The sequence below is a fragment of the Melanerpes formicivorus genome, unplaced genomic scaffold, assembly GCF_026170545.1.
Source record: "Melanerpes formicivorus ecotype bairdi unplaced genomic scaffold, bMelFor1.0.p_v2 SCAF_77, whole genome shotgun sequence".
Classification (NCBI taxonomy): Eukaryota; Metazoa; Chordata; class Aves; order Piciformes; family Picidae; genus Melanerpes; species Melanerpes formicivorus.
The window spans coordinates 592,609-610,987 of NW_027142429.1; the positions used below are offsets into that span (position 1 = coordinate 592,609).

The 18,379-nt window shown below is 63.6% G+C and overlaps 1 protein-coding gene across 1 annotated transcript in view; it reads right to left on the reverse strand.

The window, feature by feature from the left end:
* Positions 1 to 17,077, reverse strand: part of RABL6 (RAB, member RAS oncogene family like 6) — an 87,980-nt gene extending 70,903 nt beyond the window's left edge. The window contains 2 exon segments of the mRNA XM_068164115.1: positions 6,589 to 6,723; positions 16,543 to 17,077. Of these exon segments, the coding sequence (XP_068020216.1) occupies positions 6,589 to 6,723; positions 16,543 to 16,672 (265 nt within the window). The 5' untranslated portion in view covers positions 16,673 to 17,077.
* Positions 17,078 to 18,379: the final 1,302 nt, after the last annotated feature.

Here is an 18,379-nt window from a genome sequence, read left to right on the forward strand (position 1 = left end):
TTAACAGGAAGCAAGCCCAGGCTGCCCTCCCTCACAGCAGCTCCTGCCTGGGCAGCAGACCTCCCTGGCTCAGCCCAGCCACAGCAGCACAGGCTCAGGTGGGACTGCAAACACAGCAGCCAGCAGCCCTGAGCCTCTGCCCAGGTGCTTGAGCTCCTCAGACTAATCCTGACCCTGAGCAGAGACCCTCAAGCCAGGCACATGCCCCAGCCTCCAGCCCAAGCTGTGCCCCTGCAGGGGCTGGGACAGGTCACCAGTGGAGCTCTGCCCCCACTTCACCCCCTGCAGGGGGTGGGACAGGTCACCAGTGGAGCTCTGCTCCCAGTTCACCCCCTGCAGGGGCTGGGACAGGTCACCAGTGGAGCTCTGCCCCCAGTTCACCCCCTGCAGGGGCTGGGACAGGTCACCAGTGGAGCTCTGCTCCCAGTTCACCCCCTGCAGGGGGGCTGGCAGTGCCACTGCTGCCCTTCAGGCCAAGGGGAGAGACAGAGCAGCACCCCCTGCACCTCCCAGCAGCACCCCCTGCACCTCCCAGCAGCACCCCCCAGCAGCACCTCCCTGCACCCCCCAGCAGCACCCCCTGCACCCCCCAGCAGCATCCCCTGCATCCCCCTGCAGCACCCCCAGCAGCACCCCCTGCACCCCCCTGCAGCACCTCCCAGCAGCACCCCCTGCACCCCCCAGCAGCACCTCCCAGCAGCACCCCCTGCACCTCCCAGCAGCACCCCCTGCACCTCCCAGCAGCACCCCCCAGCAGCACCTCCCTGCACCCCCCAGCAGCACCCCCTGCACCCCCCAGCAGCATCCCCTGCATCCCCCTGCAGCACCCCCAGCAGCACCCCCTGCACCCCCCTGCAGCACCTCCCAGCAGCACCCCCTGCACCCCCCTGCAGCACCCCCCAGCAGCACCCCCTGCACCTCCCAGCAGCACCTCCCAGCAGCACCTCCCAGCAGCACCCCCCAGCAGCACCCCCTGCACCCCCCAGCAGCACCCCCTGCACCTCCCAGCAGCACCTCCCAGCAGCACCTCCCAGCAGCACCTCCCAGCAGCACCCCCTGCACCCCCCAGCAGCACCCCCTGCACCTCCCAGCAGCACCTCCCAGCAGCACCTCCCAGCAGCACCTCCCAGCAGCACCCCCTGCACCTCCCAGCAGCACCTCCCAGCAGCACCCCCTGCACCTCCCAGCAGCACCTCCCAGCAGCACCCCCTGCACCTCCCAGCAGCACCTCCCAGCAGCACCCCCTGCACCCCCCTGCAGCACCTCCCAGCAGCACCCCCTGCACCTCCCAGCAGCACCCCCTGCACCTCCCAGCAGCACCTCCCAGCAGCACCCCCAGCAGCACCCCCTGCACCTCCCAGCAGCACCTCCCAGCAGCACCCCCAGCAGCACCCCCTGCACCCCCCAGCAGAAGCCTTCCTTTCCCAGCCAGCCAGGAGCAGGGGCTCAGGAGGAGCCCAGGGGGCTGCAGCTCTGCCCAGCAGCACCACAGCAAGCAGCACATTCAGCAGGAAGCTCGAAGCCCACCTCAGAAGGCAGCCCTGGAGGTGATGAGCAGTGCTCTCCCAGCAGGTTATCCAGCACACAGCACTGGGACTGCTCCATAGACCTTCTCCCCAGGGCACCAAAGCACCCTCAGGCAAGATCTGCTCTGCTAACTCCTGCAGCACACTCAGAGAGCTGAGGCCTGAGCTGTGTGACCCACAGGGACTGCTCCACAGCCTAAGCCCAGGGGAAGAGGGAGCTCCACAAGGAGCTCCACAAGGAACCCCACTGCAGGACAGCCAAGAAAACCACTCTCCCACGGGGGCTTCTCTCCTGGTACCACCAGAGCTGCTGCTGGCTGGCAGCCAGGGAGCTCCTCCTGCTCATCACCAGCTCCTGATTATGCTCAGCAGAGGCTCCACAGCCTCCCTGGGCAGCCTGTGCCAGGGGCTCCCCACCCTCCCTGCAGAGAATCTCTTCCTCCTCTCCACTCTCAGTCTCTCCTCTCCCAGCTCAAAGCCATTGTTCCTCAGCCTGGCACTCCCAGCCCTTGGCCAGAGTCCCTCCCCAGCTCTCCTGGAGCCCTTCAGGTACTGGAAGGTTGCTCTGAGGTCTGCCTGGAGCCTTCTCTTCCCCAGGCTGCACAGCCCCAGCTCTCCCAGCCTGGCCCCACAGGGGAGGGTCTGCATCCTCTGCTCATCTCTGTGGCCTCCTCTGGAGCCTCTCCAGCAGCTCCAGGTCCTTCTTGTGCTGGGGGCCCAGAGCTGGCTGCAGACCTGGTTCCCTTCATCTGCTTGGGAGCCCCTGGAGCAGAGCAGCTCTGCCATTGCCCACAGCACTGCCAGGATCTGCTCAGAAGTGTTTGGAGTTTCTCTGTCAGACTCCTTGCTGAGACTGCCAAGCAAAGAAGAACTGGTGAGCAGCATGAAAGAGAAGAGTGAGCAGCAGGCTCAGGATCCCCTCCTGGGGCACAAAGCTGCCCAGTGCCCAGAGCAGGCCCAGCAAGGAGCTGTGCTTACCCTGAGCCACAAGCAGCAGCTCCAACTCCTGCAGCAGCAGGTTGGGAAGCTGTGCCAGGGGGCAGGCTCCACACCTGAGATGTGGGGAGGATTCTTCCCTGTCTGCCAGCCACAGCAGGAACAGCTGCAAGGGTTTGCTGCCAGACACCACAGAAGGTTTGCTCAAGGCAGCAGCAGAGGCTGAGCACAGGAGAGGCAAACTTCACTCTTCCTTTACAGATTAACTCAGCCAGCAGGGAGGTGACCTGAGCTGAGCCAGCTCCCCAGGGTGCCCAGCACCATCTCAGCACCACCACAGTCACAGCAGGGCCCTCCAGAGATCACCCAGGGCAGGGCAGCCAGGGCAGGGCACCCAGGCACACAGCCAGGCAGGCTCTGAATGTCTCCAGAGCAGACTCCACAGCCTCTCTGGGCAGCCTGCTCCAGGCTCCAGCAGCCTCACAGGGACAAAGTTTCCCCTCCTGTTCCCCTGGCAGCTGCTCTGCTCCAGCTGCCCCCAGTGCCCCTTGTGCTGTGCTTGGCCAGCCCTGAGCAGAGCCTGGCTCCAGCCCTGCACAGCTTTATCCCCAGCACTGAGGGCAGCCCTCAGGCTGCTCTGCTCCCAGCCCCAAGCCCCAGCTACCTCAGGCTGTGCTCACAGGAGATGTTCCACTGCCTGCAGCAGCTCTGTGCCTCTGGCCTGGACTCTCTCCAGCAGCTCCCTGAGGTCCTCCTTGAGCTGAGGGGCTCACAACTGGGCACTATTCCAGAGGTGGCCTCAGGAGGGCAGGGTAGGAGAGCAGAACCTCTCTGACCTGCTCACTGCTCCCCTTCTAACCCACCCCAGGATGCCCTTGGCCTCCTTGCCAGGCTGAGACTCTCTCCAGCAGTTCCTTGAGGTCCTTCTTGGGCTGAGGGCCCAGAACTGGGCACAAGATTCCAGCTGTGGCCTCAGCAGGGCAGAGGAGAGAGGCAGGAGAACCTCTCTGGACCTGCTCACCACAGCCCTTGTAATCCCCACAGGATTAGATGCTAGGATGCCCTTCTTGGCCACAAGGGCACCTTGCTGGCTCCCAGGCATCCTTCTGTCCTCCAGGAGCCCCAGGCCCCTGTCCCCTGTGCTGCTCCCCAGCAGGTCAGCCCCAGCCTGTGCTGCTCCCTGGGGCTCTTCTGTGCCAGACCCTCCCCTTGGCCTGTTGGATTTCCTTCTCTCCACAGCCAGCTCTCAGCCTGCCCAGCTCTGGCTGGCAGCACAGCCCCAGGGGTGGCAGCCACCTCACAATGCTTCTGAAGAAGGGCAGTGGGAGGCTGCCTGCAAGGGCCTGCAGGGCCAGGCCCAGGGACAGTGGTTTGAAATGAGAGCAGAGCAGATTGAGATTGGAGGTGAGGAACAAGTTCTGCCCCAGGAGGCTGCTGGAGCACTGCAGCAGGCTGCCCAGGGAGGTGGCTGAGGCTCCAGCCCTGGAGATACTCAAGGTGAGGCTGGAGAGGGCTCTGGGCAACCTGATCCAGTGGAGGATGTCCCTGCTGGGTGCAGGGGTTGGACTGGGTGAGCTCTGGAGCTCCCTGCCAGCCCTGACCATGCTGTGAGTCACTCTCCTGGGGCTGGCACAGGTTGTGCAGTGTGTGGCAAACCTGCAGGGAGTGCTGCCTGGCCTGCTGCCTGCCCAGGCTCAGCTCAGCACCCAGGGCCTGAAGCATGCAGAGGGCTGTGGCTGCCTGGGACACCAGACACCAGCCCAGCCCAGGGGCTGACCTGCTGAGAGTAGCTCCACAGAGAAGGACCTTGGAGTCCTGGCTGATGCTAAGCTCTCCAGGAGCCAGCAGTGTGCCCTTCAGGCCAGGAAGGCCAATGGCTTCCAGGGGTGCATGGAGAGGAGTGTGGCAGCAGGTCAAGGAGGATCCTCCTCCCCCTCTGCCCTGCCAAGTTCCTGGAGTGCTGTGTCCAGGTCTGGCCTGCCCCAGGCAAGAGGCACAGGGAACTGCTGCAGAGCAGCTGAGAGGGGAGCTGTGGCCAGCCAACAGCAGCCTCTGCTCACCCTGCCAGCACTGGAGCCCTGCTGCAAGGCTGAGTGCTGGTGCCCATGCCCCAGGGCTCTGTGGCCACCATCACAAGGCTTGGGCACCATGTGGCCATGCAGCAGCACAAAGTGTGCTGGTGAGTCACCAAAGCACCTGACTGGCTGCCCAGCCAAGCTGCCTGGGGCTCTCCCCCAGCTCCTGAGCAGACAGAGGGCACCCAAGGCACCCAGAGGTCAGAGCAGATGGACAAGGGCAGAGCAAGGCCAGCTCACTGCTGACCTGCCTCTGAAAGAAAAGCCAGGTGAGGTCAGGGCCTCAGAGAATGCTTTGGGCTGGAAGGGAGCTCAGAGCTCAGGCAGGTCCAACCCTCTGCCATGGGCAGGGACACCTCCCACCAGCCCAGGCTGCTCAGGGCCTCCCCACCCTCAATCAGCAGCTCAGCCCTGGAGGCTGGGGCACTGCTGACCAGGACTCAGGGCACTGCTAAGATCCTTCTGCAGTTGCTTCAGTAAGTCACAGCATGGTCAGGGCTGGAAGGGAGCTCCAGAGCTCACCCAGTCCAACCCCTGCACCCAGCAGGGACATCCTCCACTGGAGCAGGCTGCCCAGAGCCCTCTCCAGACTCACCTTGAGTATCTCCATGGCTGGAGCCTCAGCCACCTCCCTGGGCAACCTGCTGCAGTGTTCCAGCAGCCTCCTGGGGCAGAACTTGTTCCTCACCTCCAATCTCAATCTGCTCTGCTCTCATTTCAAACCATTGCCCCTGGGCCTGGCCCTGCAGGCCTTTAGCAGCAGTCCCTCTGCAGCCTTCCTGTAGCCCCTTCAGGTCCTGGGAGGCTGCTCTGAGGTCTGCCTGGAGCCTTCTCCTCTCCAGGCTGCACAGCCCAGCTCTCAGCCTGTCCCCACAGCAGAGGTGCTGCTCTGATCATCTTTGTGGCCTCCTCTGGACATCAGCACCAGTCAGATGTTGTTTCAGAAGCTGCTCTGCACCATGCTGCTGCCTGCCACACAGCACAGCAACACCAAAAGCAGCCTCAGGGAGAGATCTCCACCCCCTGTTTTCATGAACCAGTCAAATGCAGCACAAAGATTCTGGACCTTGACTTGCAGCTCCCAAGGGCCTGAGCTGTGGCACTGAGGGCTTGAGTGAACTTCTGAGGAGCATGGCTGAGGAACTGTGAACAGTGAATGGCAATAACAGAGGGCTGAGAGAGGATTTTCTTTCCCAGGCAGGCACAGGAGAGAGAAGCAAACAAGGCTGCAGCAGAATTCCTCCCTCAGGGGCACTGTCTCCTGACTGTCTTGTGTCTGGGTGGAGGCAACCCCAGGCACAAATGCAGGCTGGGCAGGGACTGGCTGGAAAGCAGCCCTGAGGAGAGAGCCTTGGGGGTGCTGGGGGAGGAGAAGCTCACCAGGAGCTCTCAGTGTGCACTTGCAGCCCAGAAAGCCAACCAGAGCCTGGGCTGCAGCAGGAGAAGTGTGGCCAGCAGGGCAAGGGAGGTGATTCTCCCCCTCTGCTCAGCTCTGGGGAGACCTCACCTGGAGTACTGCCTCCAGTTCTGGAGCCCCTATGGCAAGAGGGATCTGGAGGGGCTGGAAGGTGTCCAGAGCAGGGCCAGGAGGATGAGCAGAGGGCTGGAGCACCTCTCCTGTGAGGACAGACTGAAGGAGTTGGGGCTGTTCAGTCTGGAGAAGAGAAGGCTCCCAGGTGACCTCATTGTGGCCTTCCAGGATCTGCAGGGGGCTCCAGGAAGGCTGGGGAGGGACTGCTCAGGATCTCAGGCAGTGATAGGACTAGGGGGAATGGAATGAAGCTGGAGGTGGGGAGATTGAGGCTGGAGGGGAGGAGGAAGTTCTTCCCCATGAGAGTGGTGAAGCCCTGGAATGGGTTGTGCAGGGAGGTGGTTGGGGCCCTGTCCCTGGAGGTGTTTAAGGCCAGGCTGGCTGAGGCTGTGGCCAGGCTGATCTAGTGTGGGGTGTCCCTGCCCATGGCAGGGGGGTTGGCACTGGCTGAGCCTCGTGCTCCCTTCCAGCCCTGACTGATGCCAGGACACTGTCACTGCCCCCAGCCCCTGCCCCTTACTTTTGTAGTTCCAGTGGATGCTGGTGACCTGGATCTCCTGGGTGGGGATGTACTCCTCCAGGAACTTCTTGCCCTGCAGCCGGTGCCACAGGGTGGTCTTCCCGGTGTTCCTGTCCCCTCTGATGACGATTTTCACTGAGGGAGAGAGCAAGCAGACAAACAGAGCTGATTAAAGCCCAAGCAGGAGTGCTGTGAAGAGCTTCTGGCAGGCATTACTCAGCTGTAATTAGCTCTCCCCCAGCACAGAGCCAGGATGAGCTTTGTCAGAGCCCCAGCCCCAGCAGTCAGCCTCCCTTCAGCTCCATGCACTCAGCTCAGCAGAGAGGCAGCGACAGATCTGCACAGCCCCTGCTGCCCCTCTGCCACATCCTGGGCCCCTGCCACTCTTCCAGGCCAGGCTCCTCCCTCCATGACCCCCTTGATCACTTCAGTTTCTCCCTGAGCCTTCTCCTCCCTGGAGAAGCCAGAGCCAGAGGATTGGTTAGGCTGGCCCAGAGCTGACCCAGCACTGCCAGGGCACCACTGAGCCACCTCCCACAGCTCCAAGGCCTTAAACCCCTCCAGGGATGGGGACTCCACCACTGCCCTGGGCAGCCTGGGCCAGGCCTTGACAGTCCTCAAGGGGAAGAAATTGTTCCTCCCATTCAGCCTAACCCTGCCCTGGAACAGCTCGAGGCTGCCTCCTCCTTTCCTGCCGCTTGCTCCTTGGCAGCAGAGCCCAAGCCCCCCCTGGCCCCAGCCTCCTCTCAGGGAGCTGGAGAGAGCCAGAAGGCCTCCCCCAGCCTCCTACTCACTCCCCAGCCCCTGCTGCCCATTGGAAGCTGAGGGCCCAGCTCTTGCCTCGGCCTCAGGCAGATCCTGTGCCCAGGCAGCTGCTCCCTGCACCCCCCCAGTGTGGCTCTGAACCCCAGCACAGCAGAACTCCTCTGGGGAGGTGCTGAGAGGCAGCTCCTGGGGGACAGCACCTCAGAGCTAAGCCAACATCACCCTCAGCTATCCTGCTGTGGGTCAGCAGCCTCTGGCTCAGGGGCAGCAGAGCTGCTCTCCAGCAGCCCAGAGCCCTGCTGGCCTCAGGGGAGGCCTCCCTGGGGCAGGGCAAGGCAGCTTAGGCACAGGGCTGCCTGCAGCTGCCCTCAGTCCATTCACCTAAGTGCCTCTGCTGATGGCCACAGGCTGGCTCAGATCAGCCCCAAGCCAGGGCAGCTTCTAAAGAGAAGAGAGTGGAGTGGAGTGGAGTGGAGTGGAGTGGAGTGGAGTGGAGTGGAGTGGAGTGGAGTGGAGTGGAGTGGAGTGGAGTGGAGTGGAGTGGAGTGGAGTGGAGTGGAGTGGAGTGGAGTGGAGTGGAGTGGAGTGGAGTGGAGCAGGTTGGAAGAGACCTTTGAGATCATCAAGTCCAACCTATCACCCAACACCACCTAATCAACTAAGCCATGGCACCAAGCACCCCATCAAGTCTCCTCCTGAACACCTCCAGGGATGGGGACTCCACCACCTCCCTGGGCAGCACATCCCCATGGCCAATCTCTCTCTCTGGGAAGAACTTCTTTCTCACCTCCAGCCTAAACCTCCCCTGGCACAGCTTGAGACTGTGTCCTCTTGTTCTGGTGCTGGGTGCCTGGGAGAAGAGACCAACCCCCACCTGGCTACAACCTCCCTGCAGGGAGTTGGAGAGAGCAAGAAGGTCTCCCCTGAGCCTCCTCCTCTCCAGGCTAAGCAACCCCAGCTCCCTCAGCCTCTCCTCACAGGGCTGTGCTCCAGACCCCTCCCCAGCTTTCTTGCCCTTCTCTGGACACCTTCAAGTCTCTCAATGTCCTTCTTGACCTGAGGAGCCCAGAACTGGACACAGGACTCAAGGTGTGGCCTCAGCAGTGCTGAGCACAGGGCACAAGGACTTCCCTGCTCCTGCTGGCCACACTCTTCCTGATGCAGGCCAGGATGCCCTTGGCCTTCTTGCCCCCCTGGGCACACTGCTGGCTCCTGTTCAGCTGCTGTCAATCAGCACCCCCAGGTCCCTCTCTGCCTGGCTGCTCTCAGCCACTCTGACCCCAGCCTGTAGCTCTGCCTGGGGTTGCTGTGGCCAAAGTGCAGCCCCTGGCACTGGGACTTGTTGAATGCCATCCTGTTGGCCTCTGCCCATCTGTCCAGCCTGTCCAGGTCCCTCTGCAGAGCCCTTCAGCCCTCTAACAGCTCAACTCCTGCCCCCAGCTTGCTGTCCTCTGCACATTCCCTGATGCCACACTGCAGCAGAACAAGGCTGCAAAAGACAGGGAGGTAAGACCAGGAGCCAGGGCCTCTGGGGCTCTGCTCCAGCTGCAGCCCTGGAGCCAGCCCTCAGCTGCCTTTGGCTGTGGGGGCACTGATGGGCCAAGGCTGCCTCAGGAACTGCAGCCTGGGCTGAAGGCTCAACAGCTCCACTCACAGCTACCTGCTGAGGCCACTCAGCTCCAGCTTCAAGCCACTGCCTCTCATCCTATCCCCACAGCCCCTCCCCAGCTCTCCTGGAGCCCTTCAGGTCCTGGAAGGCTGCTCTGAGGTCTGCCTGGAGCCTTCTCTCCTCCAGGCTGCACAGCCCCAGCTCTCCCAGAGCTGCTCCAGCCCTCTGATCATCTTCATGGCTTCCTCTGGGCCCTCTCCAGCAGGCCCAGGATCCTCTCTCTCCAGCTCTGGCAATGGGCACTGGCAGCACAGAAGGCCAAGGGCAGCCTGAGGCTGTGCTGCCAGTGCCCACTGCTGCCTCCTCTCCAGCTCCAGCTAAGCTCCCCAGAACTTGCAGAGGGCTCTGGCTGTGTGTCCTTCCACCCAGCCAGCTGCTAAAGCACAAGGAAGGCAGAAAGGAAAACATCTTTATAGGGCTGGCCTCACTCCCAGAGCAGCTCTGCAGACACCAAAGCATTCCCTGCACTCTCCCTGTGTGTGATGCTGCTTCCTGCTTGCAGGTGGTGAAAGCAGCAGTGGAGGTTGCTCTGACTGCCCCTGAATGAACTCTCAGATCAGAGAATGATTTGGGTTGGAAGGGACCTCAAAAGCTCAGCCAGCTCCAACCCCCTGCCCAACCAGCCCCAGCTTGCTCCAGGCCTCATCCAGCCTGGCCCTGAACACCCCCAGGGAGGGGGCAGCCAGGGCCCCCCTGGGCAGCCTGGGCCAGAGTCTCCTCACCCAGAGACTCTGCAGTCCCCCCACCAAGGGCAATCTTACCTCCCCTGGCACTTGTCCAGTGCCAAGAGCATTACTTATGCAGCCACACAGAGTGGCTGAGAGCAGCCAGGCAGAGAGGGACCTGGGGGTGCTGGGTGACAGCTGCCTGAACATGAGCCAGCAGTGTGCCCAGGGGGCCAAGAAGGCCAAGGGCATCCTGGCCTGCATCAGGAAGAGTGTGGCCAGCAGGAGCAGGGAGGACCTTGTGCCCTGTGCTCAGCACTGCTGAGGCCACACCTTGAGTCCTGTGTCCAGTTCTGGGCTCCTCAGGTCAAGAAGGACATTGAGAGACTTGAAGGTGTCCAGAGAAGGGCAAGAAAGCTGGGGAGGGGTCTGGAGCACAGCCCTGTGAGGAGAGGCTGAGGGAGCTGGGGTTGCTTAGCCTGGAGAAGAGGAGGCTCAGGGGAGACCTTCTTGCTCTCTACAGCTCCCTGCAGGGAGGTTGGAGCCAGGTGGGGGTTGGTCTCTTCTCCCAGGCAGCCAGCACCAGAACAAGAGGACACAGTCTCAAGCTGTGCCAGGGGAGGTTTAGGCTGGAGGTGAGGAGAAAGTTCTACACAGAGAGAGAGATTGGCCCTGGGAATGTGCTGCCCAGGGAGGTGGTGGAGTCCCCATCCCTGGAGGTGTTCCAGAGGGGATTGGATGTGGCACTTGGAGCCATGGTCTAGCCATGAGGTCTGTGGTGCCAGGTTGGGCTGGATGATCTCTGAGGTCTCCTCCAGCCTTGGTGAGTCTGTGGTACTGTGATACACACTGAGCTAGACCAGGAGCTGAACTGGCTGCAAGCTGAGCCCAGCTGTATCCATCTCCAGTTTCTCCTGCAGCTCAGGTGCCCAGCAGCAGAGCCACAGGAGCAGGAGGCCTGGCTGCAGTGCCAAGGAGGTCACCCCCAGCCCTGCAAGCTCCCTGGGCTCACCCAGGCTGCTCACTTTGCACAGGTCCAAAGGCCCTTTTCAGCTGCAGGATCTCTTTCCTCCTGCACAGGGCATCAGTTTTCACTGCCCTCCCCCCTGAGGGAAGGCCTGGCAAAAGCAGGCCAGGAAGGAGAGCCAAACAAAGCCTGTGCCTGGGACAGAGGCCTGCAAGGCAGGAGGAGCTGAGCCAGCTGCAGGGCACAGATGAGCCAGCGCCTCCCAGCCCCAGGCTGTGCCTGAGGAGGAGGCAGGAGCAGTGTACAGCACACCAACAACCACTGCCTTGTGCTACCTACAGCCAGGAGCTGCTGCACACAGCCACAGCTCTGCAGCAAAGGCCTGGGAATGACCTGGGGGCAAGAAGTGGAGGGATGGGGAACAGATCAAGATGTGAGGAGAAAGCTAAACCAATCCCAGAGTTCATCCTGCCCCTGCTGCAGGAAGAATCCAGAAGGATTTCCACTCTCCAGAGAGGGAAATGGAAGCAGAGCAGATCCAGAGAGGAGGTCTCAGAGCAGCTCCAAAGCAGCAATCAGGAATCCCCAGCTCTGCCCAAGCCAACTCAGAACCTCAGACCCTGCAGCAAAGATCCCCACACTCCTCTGCTGACAGCCCACAGGGGTCTGGGGACAGTGAGCACAAGGCTGCAGCTCACAGGCTTGAAGCTGCTGCTGCTGCCAGGGGCAGAGCTGCTCTGCAGCCACCAGGCCAGGCAGCACTCCCTGCAGGTTTGCCACACACTGCACAACCTGTGCCAGCCCCAGGAGAGTGACTCACAGCATGGTCAGGGCTGGAAGGGAGCTCCAGAGCTCACCCAGTCCAACCCCTGCACCCAGCAGGGACATCCTCCACCAGAGCAGGTTGCCCAGAGCCCTCTCCAGCCTCACCTTGAGTATCTCCATGGCTGGAGCCTCAGCCACCTCCCTGGGCAGCCTGCTGCAGTGTTCCAGCAGCCTCCTGGGGCAGAACTTGTTCCTCACCTCCAATCTCAATCTGCTCTGCTCTCATTTCAAGCCACTGACCCTGGGGCTGGCCCTGCAGGCCTCTGGGAGCAGTCCCTCCCCAGCTCTCCTGGTCCTGGTCTTCAGGTACTGACAGGCTGCTCTGAGGTCTGCCTGGAGCCTTCTCTTCAGGCTGCACAGCCCCAGCTCTCAGCCTGTCCTCAGAGCAGAGGTTCTGCAGCCCTCTGATTATCTTTGTGGCCTCCTCTGGACCCACTCCAGCAGCTCCAGGTCCTTTCTGTGCTGAGGACTCCAGCCTTGGACACAGCCCTGCAGGGGAGGTCTCTCCAGAGCAGTGGAGCAGGATCCCCTCTCCATCTGCTGGCCACACTTTTGCTGCAGGCCAGGGGTGGGAAGCAGCAGGAAGAGGCAAAGCCTTTGTTTTGGGGGTGATGCTGAAGGAAAATACTGCAGGCAGAGCCTGAGAGCTCCTCCAGATCAGCATGGGAGCAGTGAGGACCCTCACAGCTCCCAGGAGGAAGCAGGGCATGAATCACATGCTGTCTTCTAAAGCACATTGGAGGCAGTAAGGTAAGGAGGGGGGGAGCTGGGGCAGGCTCCTTGAGCTGCTGAGCTGTGAGTTTAGCACTGGTGACAGCAGGGCAGGCCTGCAGCTCAGCAGGAGCCTGTGCTCCAGGCACACTGCAGTGGGGCCCTTGCTGGAGGCATGAAGCATGAAGCCCAGAGCAGAGGGTGGCTCATGCTCTGGAGCTGAGCATGCAGCACTCCCAGGCCTTCTGCTCCTGTCACTGAGCATTCAGACCAGACAGAAGGGAGACATCTCTCATGCTGAGGGTGCTGAGCCCCTGGCCCAGGCTGCCCAGAGAGGTGGAGCTGCCCCATCCCTGGAGCCATCCCAGCTCAGGTTGTTTGGGGCTCTGGCTGGGGCTGTCCCTGCTGAGTGCAGGGGGCTGGACTGGATGAGCTCTAAAGGTCTCCTTCAACCCAAGGCAGTCTGGATTCTGTCAGCATCCCTGGCTGCCTGCCAGGGAACCCTGCAACCCAGCCAGGACTCTTCACCTCACCCTTGCTGGGTGCTCTATAAGATCCTTAATGGGAAGGTCGTGAGTTCAAGCCTGCAGTGGGCAGCAGTGTCCCCCCTACTCTAGTCATGAGGTCTGTGGTGACAGGTTGGACTCGATGATCTTTGAGGTCTCTTCCAACCTTAGTGATACTGAATACTAACATCTGAGCAGCCTGCTGCTGGCAATTCCTCTGCTGTTTGTCTGAGCAGACACTGCTGGCAAGGCAGTGAGATCCACCTGGCCTGGCCTCCCCCCTGCCTCTGCTCTCCTCCCAGGGCCAGCACAGCTCTCTGGCTGGTGATGCAGCAGAGCTGCTCCAGCCTCAGCCAGAGCTGCTCCTGCCAAGTGCCACCAGACCCCACAGGGTCACCACAAACTGCTCACAGGAAGCTCTTGAGAGCCACAGAGGCTGGCACAGCACAGCCTGTTCTGAGCCTTGTGGCAAGGCACCAGGAGCCAGGGAACAAAGCCCTGACCACTCAGTGCCCACCTCAGTGCCCCCAGTGCCCACCTCAGCGCCCCCAGTGTGCTCCTGGGAAGGAATCAGGCTCCAGGTCATGGCCAGCAGAAGCTGCCATCACAGCAGCCTAGGTGCAGGCACCTCCAGGGGAACAGTTCTGAGGATCTGTGTGTGAAGAGTGGCTACCAAGCAGATCTGCCCTCCCCTGGTGCCCACTGTGTGCTGCTAAGGAGGAAGCAGTGGTGATGCAGCTCTGCCCTGCCTGAGCAGTGGCCCTGGCAACAGCTTGCCTTCACAGCCCACCTTCAGCCCTCTCAGCACGCTGGAGCTACCCTGCCTGCCAGTGCCAGGGCTACAGAGGGTACTTCAAAGCCCTCCTGCAAGCCTGCTGCATCTCCTATAAATATTACATAACAGCAGTGCTGGGGAGAGTTACTATGGAGATTGGAAAGCTTCCCTTAAGGCAAGGGCAGGGAGCTGCAGCTTCATTCCAGATAGGAAAGCAGTAACTAGAGCACAGACACTGATAAGGCAGAGCACAAACCAAAGAGCCCTCCTGAGGCTTTCAGCAGCCAGACAAAAAGCAGCCGAGCTACAGCTGGCAGCTCAGCTGAGCCTGGCCTGGCTGCACTGATGGCATCAGGCCCTGCAGGCTGCCCGAGGATGCAGGCAGGCACCGCACCGAAGGAGCTGGCCCTGCTGGCTGCTGTCCAGCAGGGTGCAGCTGATCCCTGCTGCCACCACCTGCAAGCCAGCTCCTGGCTCTTGCATAATTCACAGGCTGGTGCTGGCTACCTGATCTCAGCGTGCCCTGCTGGAGCACATGGCCACGTTCTACCCTGTGGGCTGCACAGATCACTGCTCTGTAGCCAGCAGCTCTCCAGGCCCCTGTTGAGGGGGACCTTGCCCTGCAAGGCACAACAGCTTCCTCCTCTCCCCTGGTCTTGACAGTGCCACCAGGCTCCTGCTCACAGCCAAGCCTGCTTGCTGAGGCAGCTCTCTGCATTGAGCAGGACTGGCACACCTAACAGATGTGCCAGGGACAAAGGCACCACATGCTCTGCCTGGTACAGCAGAGCTTCAAATCACACCAGCCCCAGAGCACAGCCACTGCTGGGGGCACTACACTGAGCCACGACAGCCCCGAAGCGCTCAGGGCTCCAGGTTAAGGTCCAGGGTGAGCTGTGCTGCTCCAACACCTGAGCCTCCACACAGCTCACCCAGTGCCATCTTCACCAACCAGCCTCCTTCCCACCTGCCAGGCTCCCAGCCTTCTGCAGCCTGCTGGGATCCATGCAGAGGAGCTGCTGCTGGCTGGGACCACCTCTGTTTTCAGCAAGGATGACAGAACTGCAGTCCCCATCCCACAGGAGGGACTTTGGGGCCTGCTCCACACACCTGCACTGCCCTGGTGAAGCTCTGGGATAGAAACAACCTTTACTGAGCTCGGGGGGAAGTAGAACCCTGAGCCCCAGCAGGGCAGAGCGCCGCAGCCCCGAGCCCAAACAGGGCAGAGCATTGCAGCCCCGAGCCCAAACAGGGCAAAGCATTGCAGCCCCAGCAGGGCAGAGCATTGCAGCCCCGAGCCCAAACAGGGCAGAGCATTGCAGCCCCAGCAGGGCAGAGCATTGCAGCCCCGAGCCCAAACAGGGCAGAGCATTGCAGCCCCGAGCCCAAACAGGGCAGAGCATTGCAGCCCCGAGCCCAAACAGGGCAGAGCATTGCAGCCCCGAGCCCAAACAGGGCAAATCATTGCAGCCCCGAGCCCAAACAGGGCAAAGCATTGCAGCCCCGAGCCCAAACAGGGCAAAGCATTGCAGCCCCGAGCCCAAACAGGGCAGAGCATTGCAGCCCCGAGCCCAAACAGGGCAGAGCATTGCAGCCCCGAGCCCAAACAGGGTAGAGCATTGCAGCCCCGGCAGGGCAGAGGGCTGCAGCCCCGAGCCCAAACAGGGCAGAGCGCCGCAGCCCCGGCAGGGCAGAGTGAGCATTGCAGCCCCGAGCCCAAACAGGGCAGAGCATTGCAGCCCCGAGCCCAAACAGGGCAGAGCATTGCAGCCCCGAGCCCAAACAGGGCAAATCATTGCAGCCCCGAGCCCAAACAGGGCAGAGGGCTGCAGCCCCGAGCCCAAACAGGGCAAAGCATTGCAGCCCCGAGCCCAAACAGGGCAGAGCATTGCAGCCCCGAGCCCAAACAGGGTAGAGCATTGCAGCCCCGGCAGGGCAGAGGGCTGCAGCCCCGAGCCCAAACAGGGCAAAGCATTGCAGCCCCGGCAGGGCAGAGTGAGCATTGCAGCCCCGAGCCCAAACAGGGCAGAGCATTGCAGCCCCAGCAGGGCAGAGTGCTGCAGCCCCGAGCCCAAACAGGGCAGAGGGCTGCAGCCCCGAGCCCAAACAGGGCAGAGCATTGCAGCCCCAGCAGGGCAGAGCGCTGCAGCCCCGAGCCCAAACAGGGCAGAGGGCTGCAGCCCCGAGCCCAAACAGGGCAGAGGGCTGCAGCCCCGAGCCCAAACAGGGCAGAGCGCTGCAGCCCCGAGCCCAAACAGGGCAGAGTGCCGCAGCCCCGAGCCCCAACAGGGCAAAGCATTGCAGCCCCGAGCCCAAACAGGGCAAAGCATTGCAGCCCCGAGCCCAAACAGGGCAGAGCATTGCAGCCCCGAGCCCAAACAGGGCAGAGCATTGCAGCCCCGAGCCCAAACAGGGCAGAGCGCCGCAGCCCCGAGCCCAAACAGGGCAGAGCATTGCAGCCCCGAGCCCCGGCCGGGCAGAGCGCCGCAGCCCCGAGCCCCAACAGGGCAGAGCATTGCAGCCCCGGCCGGGCAGAGCGCCGCAGCCCCGAGCCACGACACTGAAAGCAAAAGAATTCCGGAAACACTCCCTGAGAAAAGAGTCAATGTTTCAGCTGCAGCAAGCAGAGGGAGAACGAAACGAGGCAGCAAGGGCCGGCAGGAGCGCCCAGCACTCGCCTTTGGTTAGCACCTGGCAGGGCAGCGCTTCCCAACAGACCCTCATCACAGAGCTTAATTACAGCCACCGCGACCACGGGAAGGCCACGGCACCCGCACCGGAGGCACTCTCGGGACGCTTCCACGGACAACGATTGCTGCACAAGGAGCTCCCTCCTGCGCGGAAGGCAGGCAGCGGCTCCGAGCCGCGGCCGCCGCCACCGGCACCGGCTCGCAAGCGCCGCACAGACGGATCAAAGTTTCCATCCCCTCCTCCCCTCCCGCCTGCGCGGGCTCGAAGGCTTCCCGGCCAAGCGGCCTGGGGCGAAGCGCCGCACGGCCCCCGCGCCCCGCGGGCAGGCTGCGGTCCCCCGCGGGCAGGCTGCGGTCCCCCGCGGCCGGGCTGGGACTCACTGTTGTACTGCACTCCCTTGGCAAACCTCCGCTGCAGAGCCTGGTTCATGGACTGCAGCCCCGCGGGGATGTTCTTGTCCCGGACCGGGGTCTGGTCCGAGCCCACCAGCTTCTTCAGGGCGGAGAACATCTTGCTGGTCCCTCGCCCGCCGCCACCGGGGGCGACGGGCCGCGGCTGCGGGGCTCAGCGGCGGGGCGGCCCCGCGGGGAGCATAGGGCGGCCGCCGGCTCGGGGGGACGCGGGCGAGTCAGGGCCGGGGCAGGGCGAGGCCGGCCATCAGAGGCCGCCCGGGACGGAGGTGCGAGCGCTCGATTCGGTCTGACCTGGCGCGGCGGGGAGGAGGCTCGGCCGGGCCCCGCCGTGCGCCGGGGAGGCGGCGGCTAACCGGGCATGGCCCGGGGCCGGGCGGGCGCGGGGGCGGGGGGGGGGCCGGGCCGCTGCGGGGGGCTCAGCCCCGCCGGGCGCCGCCGCTCGGGGCCGGGCGCGGGGAGCGGAGGCGGCACGGGGCTCGCGCCGCCGCCGCCATTTTGCCTCTTCCGCCTCGCCGCGGAGCAGGGCGCGCGCGCGGCGCCGGTACGGCGGCCGGCAGGGGCCAGCAGGGGCCAGCGCGGCGCGGAGCGCGGCGGCGCGGGGCCGGCGGCTGTCCGGGGATGACCCCGGGGAAACCCCGCGGCCCGCCGCCCCCCGCACGGCCGACTTGATCCGGGCCCGTCCAAGAGCCCCCCGGCCCCCTCCTGGCACCCCCCCCCCCCCCGGCCCCCTCCTGGCACCCCTCCCCCGGCCCCCTCCTAGCACCCTCCCGGCCCCCTGCTGGCACCCCCCCCCGGCCCCCTGCTGGCACCCCCCCCTCCGGCCCCCCCCGGCACCCCCCCCGGACCCCTCCTAGCACCCTCCCGGACCCCTCCTGGCACACCCCCCCCCCCCCCCGGACCCTCCTGGCACCCTCCCGGACCCCTCCTGGCACCCCCCGGGACTCCGCCGGGATCCGCCGTGGAATTCCATAGCCCTCGAGCCGGGACCCCCATAAACCTGTAACCCCCTCCCCGGGCTACCCCAGAATCCCAGGACCGCCCCCGGAACACTTCCAGTCGCCCCCTGGAGCCCCTTACACTCACCTGTGCCCCCTGTAATCCCTCCCTCCTGTTAGAGCTTCGACTTCCCCCCGTGACTCCCATAACCCCACCATTCTCTCCTGCGAGCCCTCAGGGTCCCCTCTGACACCCCACAATTCCATGTGTCCCCCCACTCCGACGGTTCTTCACCGTGACCCCAATCCCAGTCCCCGCTCCCCCTGTGGCCATGGTGCAGCAGCGGTTGTTGGTCCATAGGGAGGGGCAGGCACCTGTGCCCTGGCCTCAGAGCCCCTCCCAGCCGTCCATCGCCCCCCCTGGGAAGTGGGGAGGTGAACCTCACCCAGCCCTGAGCCCCTCGGTGCCCCCATGGGTCAGCCCAGCGTGCTGTGGGCACAGGGCAGCGGACTGAGGAAGGAGCAGAGACTCGGTAGGGAGCACCCGGGGGAAACACTGCGCCACGAGTCCAGCGAGGACCCCGCAGCAAACCCTGCCCCTTCTGGGCCCCACAGCATCCCCTGCCCCTTCTGGACCCCAAACATCCCCTGCCCCTTCTGGACCCCGCAGCATCCCCTGCCCCTTCTGGACCCCATCACATCCCCTGCCCCTTCTGGACCCCACCGCATCCCCTGCCCCTTCTGGACCCCACCGCATCCCCTGCCCCTTCTGGACCCCACCGCATCCCCTGCCCCTTCTGGACCCCACAGCATCCCCTGCCCCTTCTGGACCCCACCGCATCCCCTGCCCCTTCTGGACCCCACCGCAA